This window comes from Leuciscus leuciscus, assembly GCF_965113295.1.
Source record: "Leuciscus leuciscus genome assembly, chromosome: 2".
NCBI classification, from domain to species: Eukaryota; Metazoa; Chordata; class Actinopteri; order Cypriniformes; family Leuciscidae; genus Leuciscus; species Leuciscus leuciscus.
The window spans coordinates 42,988,557-43,002,417 of NC_138726.1; the positions used below are offsets into that span (position 1 = coordinate 42,988,557).

Genomic DNA, 13,861 nt, shown 5'->3' on the forward strand with positions numbered 1-13,861 from the left:
GAGCAAATGCAAAAGCATTGTAATATTTTTTCCTCCCATTTCACATTTTTTCCATCACCATGTTCCATTAGAGGCTCCGTACTATGTTGATTATAAGAAATGTTTATTGAGCACCAAATCAGAACTTACATTTATTTCTGAAGGATCATGTAACTGAAGACTGGAATGATGATGCTGAAAATTCAGCTTTGCCATCACAGGAATAAATTACATTTTAAAATACATACATACAAATAGAAAAAGGTTATTTTAAAATGTAATAATATTTCACAATATTGTTGTTTTTACTGAATTTTTAAATCAAATAAATGCAAATGATGAGTATTAGATCCTTCTTTAAAAAAAAATGAAAAAAAAAATGAATGTGGCTCCTTATCTACTCAGGGCAAAGCCATGACCTTGACGCCTTCGTCCTTAATATTATAATGCATTATGTAGACATGAAAGTTATGACTGACCACAAGTCTTATGAGTCCAAGTCATCTAAGAGGCAGGAGACCATACCAAATTCTCAAGATTCCAGAAGATTTTCTTCAAGAGAACACATCCTCTGTTGTGTCAACTGTAGTTTGAGGGCAGTACTGTTCTTATACTTACATAAAAGGGTCATTGTAACACTATTCGTTTAACAAGAGAATAAAAACGCTTTTGTGGTATATGGTGTGCAATGTTTATTGAAACATGATTACAGATGAACAGGGTAAATCCCTTTTAGAGCAGTTAAGAATCATGTTTGTAGAAAATGTCAAAATAATCCCCTTTAGACATATTTTATGGGATTGAAGAGCTTAGAGCTTGGCCACAAAGCACTGCATGTGTACGGCAGTCTGGAGGGACACAAACAAGCGATAGCGGGAAAAAAAGACAAGACGTAGGATAACGTAACGCTTTTTAGTCGAAATCTCGCCCTTTGACTCGATGGCCTCAGTCGCTGAAATTTACGAGTGAGACTTCTTCTGAGAGAGGTTGATCTTGTCACCCAGACTCAAAGCCATACCCTATTGAAAAAAAAACAAAGAGGAGTTATCAATCATGCAGTAAAACATCACATAGGGAGATTCAAAAAACATACAAAGGCACATCAGGATAAAAAAAAGTTATAAAAGAAGCTACTAAATCCATTACTGAAATTATAAAACATTATCCACACCTGTAGGCACAAAAATGCTAATCCAGCACTTAGTATAAACTTACTATAAAGATCCCAATGTCTTTTAATTAAAACGTTGCAAAGAGTAAAAAACATCACCTGGCTTTTGGCTCGGATGCGAATATGTCCATTGACTGGGGCATCAGGTCCCATGTGGATTGGCTTTTCGATGCTTACGTTTGCAAGGGCATCCTCTCCAAATATAGAGCGAGCATACAGATTTGCTGCCATGAAGCCACAGATACCGGACAGGGCCTGAGTTACAAAAGGAAAACATGAGATATGAATGTAAATATGTGTTATTAAATCATAGAGGGGTTTACTCAATGCTGGGTAGCAACTGATTACATGTAATCTGAATTTTGTAATAAGATTCCAAATGTACTTGTAATAAGATTATATTACATTTTAAAATACTCGTAATAGGACTACATTACTTTATTTATAAATTACATGTTATTCTCACAATGGCAGTAAATTATTCATAATTCATTGATTGTCTCAATTACTTTTTGTTTTACATTTTCCTTTCTTAAAAAGCCTACTGCTTATATACGTTCAGAAGGTCTTCCAGGTTTGTGGAATTGCACACACACACACCAGAGTCATGAGCCGATCACTGAACACTGAGACTCGCGCAGCAGATCACTGGATTTACAGAAATCATTTGACTTTTAAGAAGTGTTTCTCAACATTGCATATCTAATCAGCTCCTGACGAACACATTTATTATTTGAATTATCAAGTGAGTCATTTCACCGTGGTCTTTGGAAGACTTTAGTATTTCAAACAAATTAAAATGTACAAATTCACTTCATTTCATACTTTTCATTAAACTCAGTTCAATTCAGCTCCATCACAAACCCCAGTCTGGGAAATTCTTTTTGTAACTTACATGGTAAAATATGATCCTATTCAAATTAATGTGATAAACAAGTTAGGTGAAAAGTAATCTCAAAGTAATCAAAGTAGTCAGATTATATGACCTTAAATGTGTAATGTAATGGATTATGTTACTAACTAAAACTGTCAGGTAATTTGGAATCAGTAACCAACTACAAATTGTAAGTAATCTGCCCAGCAGTGCGTTTACTGTTCTCATCTAGTGAGTATTGTACCTTCTCTGGGGTCAAGCACTTCATGTTAGTGGACCCAAGAATGTGTTGGAGATACTCGGTCAGATCTGTGATGTTGGTGTTGACAGTAACCTGTGTGGAAACAAAACAGAACAAATTCCAGCAAGCAGGAAGGAGATTAACGTAGCAGTTATGCACAAAGAATTCACCAGTCCCCCAGACTTGCCTTATTTTCCCACTCAAATTCAGCCCACATCTGTCTGAACTCAGCATCTGTGCAGGAGGCCGGCTGAATGTAGTCCATGATGTCAATGTGAATGTCGCTGAGAACTACGCAATTTCTGTCACTGGCTGCTCCTGATACATCATATACTGCAAAATATGTGTTTTTGATTATTGAAGTGATTCCAGGTACTACCTCAACAACAAAATAGTACAGGTTTAAATAAGGATATCTACATATAGTCCACAAACCTATGTTTCCAAATATGATGCCATTCTCTGTGGAGGCCACTTTCACATTAGCTTTGATGTTGGCAAAGTCGTGAGGAGCCAATGTGAGAGGAGATGGTTTCTCAACCAATTTAAGATCACCTGGAGTTTGAGGAATATATTCAGTAAAACATACACCAAAAACACACTAACCAATTATTTTTATGGATGAAAGGAACAACTTGTACCAAGTGTTGCCAGCTCCAAGGTACAGTTCTGTAGGGTGTCGCTAGTCTGGTTAACAACCAGGACATCCAGGACGATGTCATACTGATTGACATGAACATAAGCTTCTGCGTACACTGGATCTGAGAAACCAGTCAATTGGGTGACCTGGAAGAGAAAACGAGATGGTTCAGTCAAGGACATGTTTTTCCAACCACAGGGCCAGGGCCCAATAGGGGTTCTCAAGATAACCTAAAATGATTTAAAACGAGACAAAACAAGCTATAAAAACAAAACATCAAAAGTTCATATTTTAACTCACTAGCTCAACAGCATTTTTTCCCTACCGCCCTGGATATATGGTAGCCTAAGTTTAAAATGGCCATTTCTGGACCTGGAAAAGTCATGTAAATTCATGTTACATAGAGTTGGATCATTGAAGAACATTGAGATTTTAAAACTTCTGGAATTAGAAAAGATATTTATTTTAATTAGAATTATTTTAGTTACTTAAAAAAAAAAAAAAATCTATGGACACTCCTAGTTTCTGTAAATTTAAAATAAGCATCGAAAACAAAACTTACAGCTGATGTACTAGAGCAAAGCTATTAGCCTATATGGGGAGGGGGCCTTCAAATATTGCTGAGGTCTTGGAGTCAAAAAGGTTGAGAACCACTAATCATGGTAATCTAACTGATAAACAAATGCACAACAAATATAAAAGCTATTAATACATTGTAATGAAAAAGATCAAAACCGGCAATTCAAATGCTTTGCTGAAGCACGGAACTACTATATTGTGAGATGCTGTAAATGGACGGAACATTCTTAAGGCTCCTGCCTGATGTGACATCATAGTGTTAAAATTCCCATCAGATGAACCAACATGCCCTCTGGTGGTAAAAGATGACAAACTACAAACAATCTTTCCAATTGTGTCACCATCATAAAAATATGGCTTGTACAGATTCAAAAATATATAAATAAAATCCTTCAAATACCTTATTAAGTTTAGAAGCCAGAGGGTCTGCGGCTTCTTTCCTCTGAGTATTGCCCATCGCGGCCAGCAGACTGAGTTGGAATTGATCTTCTTTGGACGCCATCTCGCTCTTAGCGGTCAGCTGCATGAAGGAGATGGGATCATCCGCCTGAACAGTCACGTTACGCTTCTCAGACTCTTTCTGATAAAACAAGAACAACAACATAATTCAATATCATGATCACAAATGATGATCTTTTAATCTATACGACATTATCCAACATTATACCATATACCTTCTGAGACAGTTTCTCTTCCTCCAGTCTGACAGTGAGCATATGGGACAGGGATCTGCGGCACTCTTTGTTAAAGATGTCGTTCATGAGGGGCGAGCATTCGGACAGGACTTTAAGGCACAGCGAGATCCGTTCCACGTCATCATCGGTGATGGGCTTCTTGGGTAGAGACGACTTGCCCAGATGGAGCACAGTGGCCATGAACAGCATGGCCTCTGCCACAAAGGACTAAAAACAGCAAAGTAACATTTATCTACCACAATTAGACACATGAATAATTAAATTGACAGTTTAGTCACTGTTCATGGAGTTTTAAAATTCATTTACATTTTGTCTTTTTTTGTCCTCAGCAAGGGCAACATAGCGCAGGGCCACTTTGGTGAGGGTGGTGGCCAATGAGGCAGCAACGTAAAAGTCTCCATCCATCAGAAAACCCCTTAGAGGAGGCCTACAGAATAAAGGGATATTTTAGAGATGTAATGCGGAGGACTATCTCCATAATGTATCAGTAAGGGGAGAGAATCACCTGTCCTCTTCTTTCTTGGATGGCCTGCTGCTACTCAGGGCACTCTGAGTGACGTAGGTGCCCATTTCTGTCACCAGCTTAGGAGCTGGAGTTGCAGTCATCTCCTCCTCAGGTTTCACCTCTCCAGACTCCTTCTTCAATTCATTCTCCACGATTGGTATCTGAATAAGAAAAAAGAAGACATAATATAAAACAATTTAATGTTTGAAAGCACTATAAGGTGTAGAGACATTTATAGAGCAATTTTACTAATCTTTAAAGAGTCAGCCGTATCTCAGTTTTAGATGCATATTGTGCACTGTATCATTCACACTATTGTTTTCTGTAAAACTGCATATTTTGATAAATAACGATTATAACTATATTAAATAGTATAGTAACATTTATCTATACATATCTATACAATAATAGTAGTAGAATTGTTATATTCAGGGTCTCACAGTTTCTGACTAATTAATTTCCGTGACTTTTCCAGTTACTTGTAATGACTGAATAAGGATTTTATAAAATAGCAATCACACTCGCAATAATAGTTTCGATCCAAATAAATAATTTTCTAGTATTTTCTAGTATTATACCGACAGTAGAACTTTTCATAACTTATTAAGATAATAGTTTGCAAGAATTTTCCAGACCTGGAAATCACATTTTTGAAATTCCCAAATATTTCCAGAACCATGTGAACCCTGTACATAGAATATTAAATTTGTATTACACAATAACATATTTCTGTCCTTATTTCACTGCATTTTGCATTGCAACACTATTTAACCCTCGAGCTTTCCACTCAATTTCATTCGACTTGACATGGTTACTATCACTCTGAAGGAATTCATTTGACATTTCAGTTGTCCGAATTCATTTAGGGCTTGTTCCGGACAAGCATTAAAGGGTCATGAAACCCTAAAACAAATTTTTTGAGCACCGCAATGTGTTTAATAGCGCTCACAACGCGGATCATAGATCATATACGGACTAGAGTAAGCGTGTTTCAAGTTATGGACATATTTCCTCCAGTGCTCTAAACTTGAACCAGCACTGTGTATGCACACATATTTAATCACGTCTTCTTCAATTGAAATATATATGAAAATATGGACACTGATACAGCCATAACTTTGATGATAAATGTGATGACACGATTAATTATTCTGATACACAGAAGGCAATGATGTAGACCAAAAATTCAAGTAACTATGCCTTTATTCTTTCTGAGTTGAACTGATGCGTGTAGTTTGTTCAGAGACTGTAGTGCTAGTAATTATAATTTAAATATGATTAGACCTTTTAAATGTTAATCCACGTTCTTCTGATGAGTTTGAGTTGTCATATAGAGTTATATTTGCAAAAATGCATCAAGGTGCCCTCAACTCAGTTTTTGTGTGTGGGGTGGGGGGTTCCACGATCATATTTTAATATTGATGTGTCTGTATAATGAGTGTGTTGTAAGTCTGATTTAGAGGTTGTTATTTCCCCTTTTTCCCACTCTCAACTCTCCCATTTTATCCACAGCTTTATACACCCATTTCTTGAGACTTTTTCAAACTCTTAGGTGTGAACGACCAGGCTAAAACGGGGGGGGGGGGGACAAAGCGATTCAAATAGATGTAATACAGACCTCTCCCAAAGATCTACGGACTTCTGTCATGACACTCTGGATGTCCTCTTTAGAGCTGCAATATTCACCCAAAATCCACAGAGCTCCTCTGTAAATCCTACAACACAAAAGTCCTTTTTAAAAATCACATGCATCACAATCCCTTTTACAACACTAAACAGGACAAGGTACTATCAAGCGGTCTAGAATAATACACCAATTAAGTTTTCATATACAGATGATTTATGTAATTGGATTTATCGAACTTCTAAGGAAGCAGTTAAAAAGCATCTCTTACTTGACCGTCTTGATGGCGTGGAAAACCTCCAGCATCTTCTCAATGATGAGAGGTCTAAGGTTGTCAAACCTCTGAATCGCCTCACGCACAAATTCCAGCACATCGGCTGCGGCCGCCTCATTAGTGTCACTCAGGAATTCCATCAGCTGTGGCCACACAAAACACAAGAAGTGAATTTAAGAGTAAAGATGAGAAAAGGGATAGATGTTTTAACAGTAAAAGTTAGACAGTCCACCGATCTAGTGAAGTGTGTAACTTTCTTTGCTAGTAAAGAATATTTTGAAATAGTTTAACTGTAAAAAAGCATTCTGAGTGTTCAGTCAGTAGACGTACCACAGGGATGACATTGGCTGCCATGTCAGGGAAGCGCACGCTGCACGAGTGGAGAGTGCGAACAAGCAGCTGCCTGTACTTGTCTGTGTCTTCATGCTCTGTCACATTGTTGGTTTTGATGACTTCTTTCTTTAGCACTATAACCAGCTGCAGAAAAAGAACAATTCAGGCATTTCGCTTGAATAGGACAGTGCAATTAGTTAATAGTAATTATTTGTCATTGTATAAAAGACTTTAATTTTGTTCATTGTATCTTCTTGATCTTATTTCTCCATATAAATAGAGTAAATGGGGAATGGGATCCAGGATGTCAAGCGACAAACTCAGAAAAAAAGCACTAATAAAGAAAAAAAAAAAGGGCAAATTATGGAGCTTTTACACTAGACTTTGAGTATGCGAAATTGCTTTGGACAATGCAATAAACGAGATATGACGTCACAAACCTGCAGCTTTACAGTCTGTGTACATTTAATTAAGCTAAGAGGTCACGTCATGACGTATCGTTTTATTGGTCAAATCTACATGTGATGCAAACCAAACTTGTCAACTAAACTTGAACTTGAGAACGCAACAAAATGCGAAACTTCTTTGCATGAGCTTGTGTTTCCGGTCTCCTGCATTTGTCAATGGAATGAAAAGTGGTGAGACCACCCCTTAAGTCATACAGACTACTTTTATAGTGCTTTTACGGTTCTTTTTGGCCATTTACAGTCCCTGGTCACTTTCATTACATGGAAAAGAGTGGCCAATACATTCTTCAACATTTCTCCTTCCGTGTTCCACTTAAGAAAATAAGTCATACAGGATTGAAACGACATGAATAAATGACAATCCTGATGATCTATCCCTTTAAATGGCATGTTGTCACACACCTCCTCTACATTGCGGGACGACACCAAGTCCAAGGCCAGCTGTAGGGTCTTCTTGCGGACCTCAAGATCGGGAGTTGTCAAAACCCTCAGAATATCCATCACAAGGTCCTACAAGCAGAACAAATCACCGAACGTCCTGTTACTGGTCTCATTTGTGGAACGAATGGCTCCAAAAGAGGTGATGAACTCATGTGTACCTGCAGCACACGCTCATGTGTGGGGTGTTCTTTCAGCTCAATCAGCCGGTCCAGAACAATGAGTTTCACGTTGTTGTCACTCTCTTTAATGATCAGATCAATGTAGCACTGAGCAGCAGCCTGAAACAAAGAACATTCAACCAATCTCATTCCACTATTTTCCACCATGCAGAAAACGTATATATGGGAACAACCCTGGTGTTAGACACTGGTACCTTGATGGCGGTGGGAGCGCTGGACAGAGTAACCAGAGTTCCAGCTGCTTCATATTTTACAGCAGGACTGGATGACTGCAGCAGGTTGTATATACAACGGATGAAACGAGCTCTCTCTGAGGGGTTGGCATGGCAGACCTAAACAAATGTAGAGATATAAAATAGACACAGTGAGAAGACTGTTTTCTTTAATCTAGACCAGTGATTCCCAACCCCTGCGTCCTGGCATACTAGTGGTTATATTAAAAGTAGTAATCATGTATAATGTAATTACTACAATTAATATAATATTGAGTTTTAAAATGCAATTTGAAGCAATGCATGTTGTGCAATTTTGTTATTTTAGTGCTTAGTGGTGAGCCATGGGATTTTCTACTTATCAAAACTGTGCCGTGGCCAAAAAAGAAAGAAAAAGAGGTTGGGAAACACTGATCTAGACCACCTGATAATATGCAGTGTGCATAAACAGCATAATGCTGAAGAGCTCAGCATTTAATTAATTAAGCATGAGGAATAACTGTGCTGTTGATGACAGCAGTTCTGTAAAAGAGTAGTTTATCAGTTAATGTGGATTATAGCACAAACATTTTATGGACCACCTTCATTGTGATTTTGTCCCTTTAGAGCTTAACAGCCCATGGTACACATAAAAACTATTAATATTCTTTTTTTTAAATACAGCTTTAGGACGACATGAGGGTTAGTAAAAATTGAACATTGATATTCATGATGTATTCTTTCACCCTTATTCATGCGTTTAAGAAGCCAATAGTTACATAAAAAAAGCAGTGCTGAGAATTTAAGGCTGCAAAATTACCACCATATGGTAATTGAAAGTTTTGAATTCTCAACACAATTCAGTCATGAAAAGTTCACCATTTTAAATTCCAAGCAAAGCTTATATTACATTTAATATAGTAATTTTAATACCACTTAATTTAAACATATTTATAGTTATATCACTGAGACAATAATAACGAAACAACTCAGAAAACACCTGATAAAATTGGAATAATTAATTCACCGAAGAGGCTTAATTGTGTGAGAACAATAGAAAAACGTTTGACCCCTAATGCCCAGCATTTCATTTTTGCTACACCTACAAAAATGGTCTCCAAATTATTTACAATTAAAATGTCAAGGCATGTAAGCCTTTACCCATCACTAGACATTTACAAATATTAGAAAATATTACATATCAAATACTTATTTTGTAAACAGATCAATTTGTTCTAATACTTTTAAGATTAACATTTTGTGTAACTGTTGTTGTGATCAATATTAGAGTGTCAGCAACTGTTATTTGATGTTTTTACCCATATTTAAAGAAAGTTCAATATTTAATTGCTTTATATGTACAAAGCAATTCTGCTACGCTGGGTCTCTGTGGGTTAAACAAGAATTACTTTAAGATATGAATAGACACCTCACCTTATAAATTAGTTCCACAATGACGAGCTGTAGAATGTCTCCGAAAGTATGCACCTGATCAATACATGTGCTTAGGTAGTCCAGAGCTCTATCCTGCAAAAATGTATTAAAAGAACAGCTACTTAGCTTCATGAGATTCATTCTTGTAACAAAAATAATATAAAATAATCATTATTGTTATTAATCAGACTGTGTACCTGATCTGCATGAATCAGCATCATAAAAGCATTTCTCTTGCAGCTTGCATCTTTCTCATTTACAAGAAAATCATGAATCAGCTCAGGAGCATCTGGGATCAAATGCTCAAAGTTCCTAAAAATAAAAAATAAAAATATCATGAAAATGGTCTCTGATGTTTGTCTCTCACTTGTGCACACAAAGATCCATCAACACACCTGTAGATAGTGTAGATGGCCAGGACTGCATTGCGTCGTACGTAGCTGTGACGGTGTTCAAGACAGGCGCGGATCGCTGGCATAAGGGGCTCCAGCAGCTCAGATTCCTTCAGCTTGCACAGGAAGCGCAGTGTAGAGCCACGGATGAACTCATTGGGATGCTGGAGATCCTACAGATACATAACACAGATGGCATATTTCAACAAAGAAATAGACACAATATACCCTCACAATAAGCAATACACATTATAACTCCATATTTCATGCCTACCTTCCTGTAGGCATCACAGACCAAGATCATCTCCTGAAGAAGTTTGCCATCAGGAGTAGTTTTGGGAACAATCTCCCAAAAAACTAGGAGTAGTTTCTTAATTGTGTGGTCCTGCAGAGGCAGCACAAACCGGATGATGGTCATTAACAGGCCTGGCAGTTTCTCTCCATTTAGGATCATGATGATGACCTTCTTCAAAGCCTCTGTCTTGGCTTTGATTTCTCCCTTTTCTGTTTTGACAAAAATAAAAGAGGAAAACTGTTATAGTGCATTTTAACCCCCATTAACCACCTTTCAAAATGTTGGGGTCAAAACTTTTATTCAGCAAGGATGCATTTTCATTATATTGATCAAGAATGGCAGTCAATACTTTCACATTGTTCTAAATGATTTAGGTTTAAAATAAATGCTGTTCTTTTGAACTTTCTATTAATCATTCAAAGCATATTAGAACAATTTTGGAAGGACTGCGTGACACTAAAAACTAAAGAATTGGCTGCTGAAAAAATTAGCTTTGCCATCAAAGGAATAAATTACATTTTAAAATATATAAAATGGAACATTATTATTTTTAAATTGTAATAATATTTGGTAATATTACTGTTCTTAATGTATTTTTGATCAAATAAATGCAACAAGAAACTGTTCTCAAACACATATTAAAAATCTCAATCAATCCCAAACTTTTAAAGTGATGTGCATGAATGTTAATGAAAAAAGGGGTTACTATCAAATTACTACACATGTATATTACCTAAATCAGCTTTTAAGCTGACTTCCGATGGTGGTTCAGAGTCATTGGTGACATTGATGAGGGTGTAACACACATTCTCCGCGGCTGTCATGATGTCAGCTCTTCTTCCCTTCACGAGACTCCACTCAGACAGAATGCCTATGAGGTTTCCTAAAACAAAGGTTACAAAATACATTAGTAAAAGTTCAAGTGAATAGTCATTTAATACCATAAACAGAAAAAGCCTTTGAAATGTAGTCTATAATGATGTGTGTAATGTAACAACTACAAATAATGTATATTGTTTGGTACTTTTATAATTATTCATGTACATTAAGTGGCCTGAGCAATGGCTCAAACAAAGCGCTATACAAATAAAAAAAATGAATAGAAGTAAAGTTAACTCAATTGCATGTCACAGCAGGACCTGTAATGTCAACTTAGTCGTGCCCATGAAGAACTACCATCATCATGTAGAATAAAACCTATTTTCTGTAAGACTGTTGTAACTGGAGTCACCTTATGTAACCTTATGTGTAACTGTTACATCGTTTTAATTATATTTCTCTTAAGTTTTATATGTAAAACTTCTACCTCTTCTCACGTATCTTGCACTTCAAAGAACACCATGATACTAAGACGGTATATGTGCAACTAAGTTTCATAATGTCGACCGTGATTTTGGAGTCTATCTATCTATCCTGTTAACAAGAATTTTTAAACAGGATCCTGTCAGAAGTCTCACGGTCTACGACAGCACTGGGATTCACTGAATTAGCAGCTAGTTTGAAAACCCTGAGCCAGCCGTGGCAAAAGGCCGATTTGTACCATGTTGTGCATGTATTATTAACACGAAACGCATTGATATCAGCACTTCTGTCTAATAACACACATATATAACACAGTTAATGTTGTACAGTTATATTACTGATTGCGTGATCAATCGACATCACTAATGCAGTAGCAGCTAGCACGCTAACAGTCTGTGATACAAACGAACACAGACAACCGGTGGTTATTGTCTGTGGCTTAAAATAACAACAAATTAGATTTTTATTAATCTGCTTTCTTGTTGAGCTGTTCATTAATTACCTTTCAAATAGGTCTCAGGTCTGTCTCTTCTGTATGCGCATCCGTGTCTGGAGAGATTCCGATCCTTCCGAGTGACGTGGAACCTGACTGACTTGGCCACATCAATACTACAGCGAGCCAGAAGGATCATACTACACGGTTACGCAAACGCGAAAGTCAACGATTACGTTCGTGGCTGTGTGGTGTGTGTCTGTTTGAGGTTATGATCTACTGGTTTATACTGGAATCTGGTATTCTTAATTTGCCTAAATTGTGTTAGTCTAGATGTGTAAGGAAAAAACAAAACCTAATATTTGTTGCGAAAAGGTTCGATAGTAGGCTATAAGCTTTTTGTATTCGCTGATCTGAGGGTTATTATATTTGAAAAAAATGAGAAAAATACAAATTTGGTTTAATAGCTGCTGTAAATAAAATAAACGTAAACTGAAATAAAATAATCTATCAAAAAATAAACTTGTTTTATTTCACTTATGCCAAGGCAACATTTCAATTTGATTTATCTTTATGTAGCTTACTAAAATAGCTAAAACTAAAACAGAAAAACATACCCTAATAAAAACTGTATAGACAAAAACACACAATAAAAATTTATAAAAACTTTATTTAAAATTAAAATGGAATATATAAAAACAAAAAGTAATTCAAAATATTAATAAAAACTGTAAAAGCGTCTCAATGATACGTAAAACATACTGGTATGAAACAGTAATGGCTAATAAAAATACATTTATAAAATATTTTCTCTCTCTTCTGTCTCTATTCAGTCTCTTGGCCAGAAGACAGGCCTGTTGAGATTACCTAAGAAGATTTTCAGTAGCATTTTAGTTCTCTTTTATATTTACCATTCAATCTAAATATTAAAATATTCTCTCATTATTTTTGGAATATTAAATGTTAGGCCATTTATGTAACATTATTATATTTTTTATTACTTTACTTTCTGCCAGTTTACAGACATTTTGTTTAACCCTAAAACACAATAGCCTACAATGCGCAATTCAAAATAAGCCTACTTGAATAATCAATATGGAAAATTCCTTCATATCAACATAGGCTACATTGAAGCCTTTACATACTTTTTTTTAAGAGTGCATACATTTGTGTATGAATATCATGTCATAGCCTCATGCTGAACTGCTTTTTACCATAAACTGCGAAGATACATTAGATCTTCACATGAGAATCACTGGTGGTTTTATTGACCACTTACGCAGTTGGAATCATGGAAAAGCTCTTAAGATAACTGTGGGGATTGCAGCACAGAAGTGAAGTAAATGAGGTCAATTTTAATGCATTATGGAACCAACATTAGTCTCCATCTTTTGAGATCATAATTGAACCATAATGCGAGAACCACAATTTCAAATCAATTTTCCAGCCAAAATGCATGAATTGTTCTTGCTCGTCAATATGGAATAAATATATTACTTTTTCATAAACTCATATCTGGATCTTTTTACAAACGTGAGTCATTTTAAGAACATTAAACAAACCATTCCTTGTGTTCACGCTTTAAGGGAAAGACTCTTCACAATACAACTCCTTTTTACCTGAAGCATTGGTATTGTAGGGACTTTACAATGTTTTTCTTTAGGAAATAGAAAAAGAGGTTGACTGAACAAATACAAAAGGATCATGAGGCCATTTATGTCCCCCTCCCCCCTACACACACACTTTAATCGTATAATCTTAAGGTCAGTTCTGTCTTGCAAAAGTAAAAAGCTTCAGTATTAACAATGAATG

General features: G+C 36.2%; 1 protein-coding gene across 1 annotated transcript; it reads right to left on the reverse strand.

Moving 5' to 3' along the window:
• Nucleotides 1-656: 656 nt before the first annotated feature.
• copb1 (COPI coat complex subunit beta 1) lies at nucleotides 657-12,268 on the reverse strand. Its single transcript, XM_082149965.1, has 22 exons — nucleotides 12,119-12,268; nucleotides 11,048-11,197; nucleotides 10,294-10,523; nucleotides 10,023-10,192; nucleotides 9,825-9,939; nucleotides 9,628-9,720; nucleotides 8,197-8,334; nucleotides 7,982-8,101; nucleotides 7,785-7,892; nucleotides 6,913-7,059; nucleotides 6,580-6,725; nucleotides 6,303-6,399; nucleotides 4,685-4,845; nucleotides 4,486-4,606; nucleotides 4,159-4,386; nucleotides 3,885-4,064; nucleotides 2,907-3,051; nucleotides 2,701-2,820; nucleotides 2,453-2,598; nucleotides 2,269-2,358; nucleotides 1,250-1,405; nucleotides 657-998 (listed from the first exon to the last, which is right to left on the reverse strand). Exons 1-22 carry the CDS (start codon nucleotides 12,246-12,248, stop codon nucleotides 939-941), a joined length of 3,051 nt encoding a protein of 1,016 aa, XP_082006091.1. The 5' UTR covers nucleotides 12,249-12,268; the 3' UTR covers nucleotides 657-938.
• Between the last annotated feature and the right edge of the window lie 1,593 nt (nucleotides 12,269-13,861).

Coding starts and splice junctions, on each gene's coding strand:
- copb1 (XM_082149965.1), bottom strand. CDS start 12,248: ATGATCCTTCTGGCTCGCTGTAGTATTGATGTGGCCAAGTCAGTCAGG. Junction 10,524..11,047: donor CAGCTTAAAAGCTGATTTAG/GTAATATACATG, acceptor TTGTCAAAACAG/AAAAGGGAGAAATCAAAGCC. Junction 7,893..7,981: donor CACATGAGCGTGTGCTGCAG/GTACACATGAGT, acceptor TTCTGCTTGTAG/GACCTTGTGATGGATATTCT.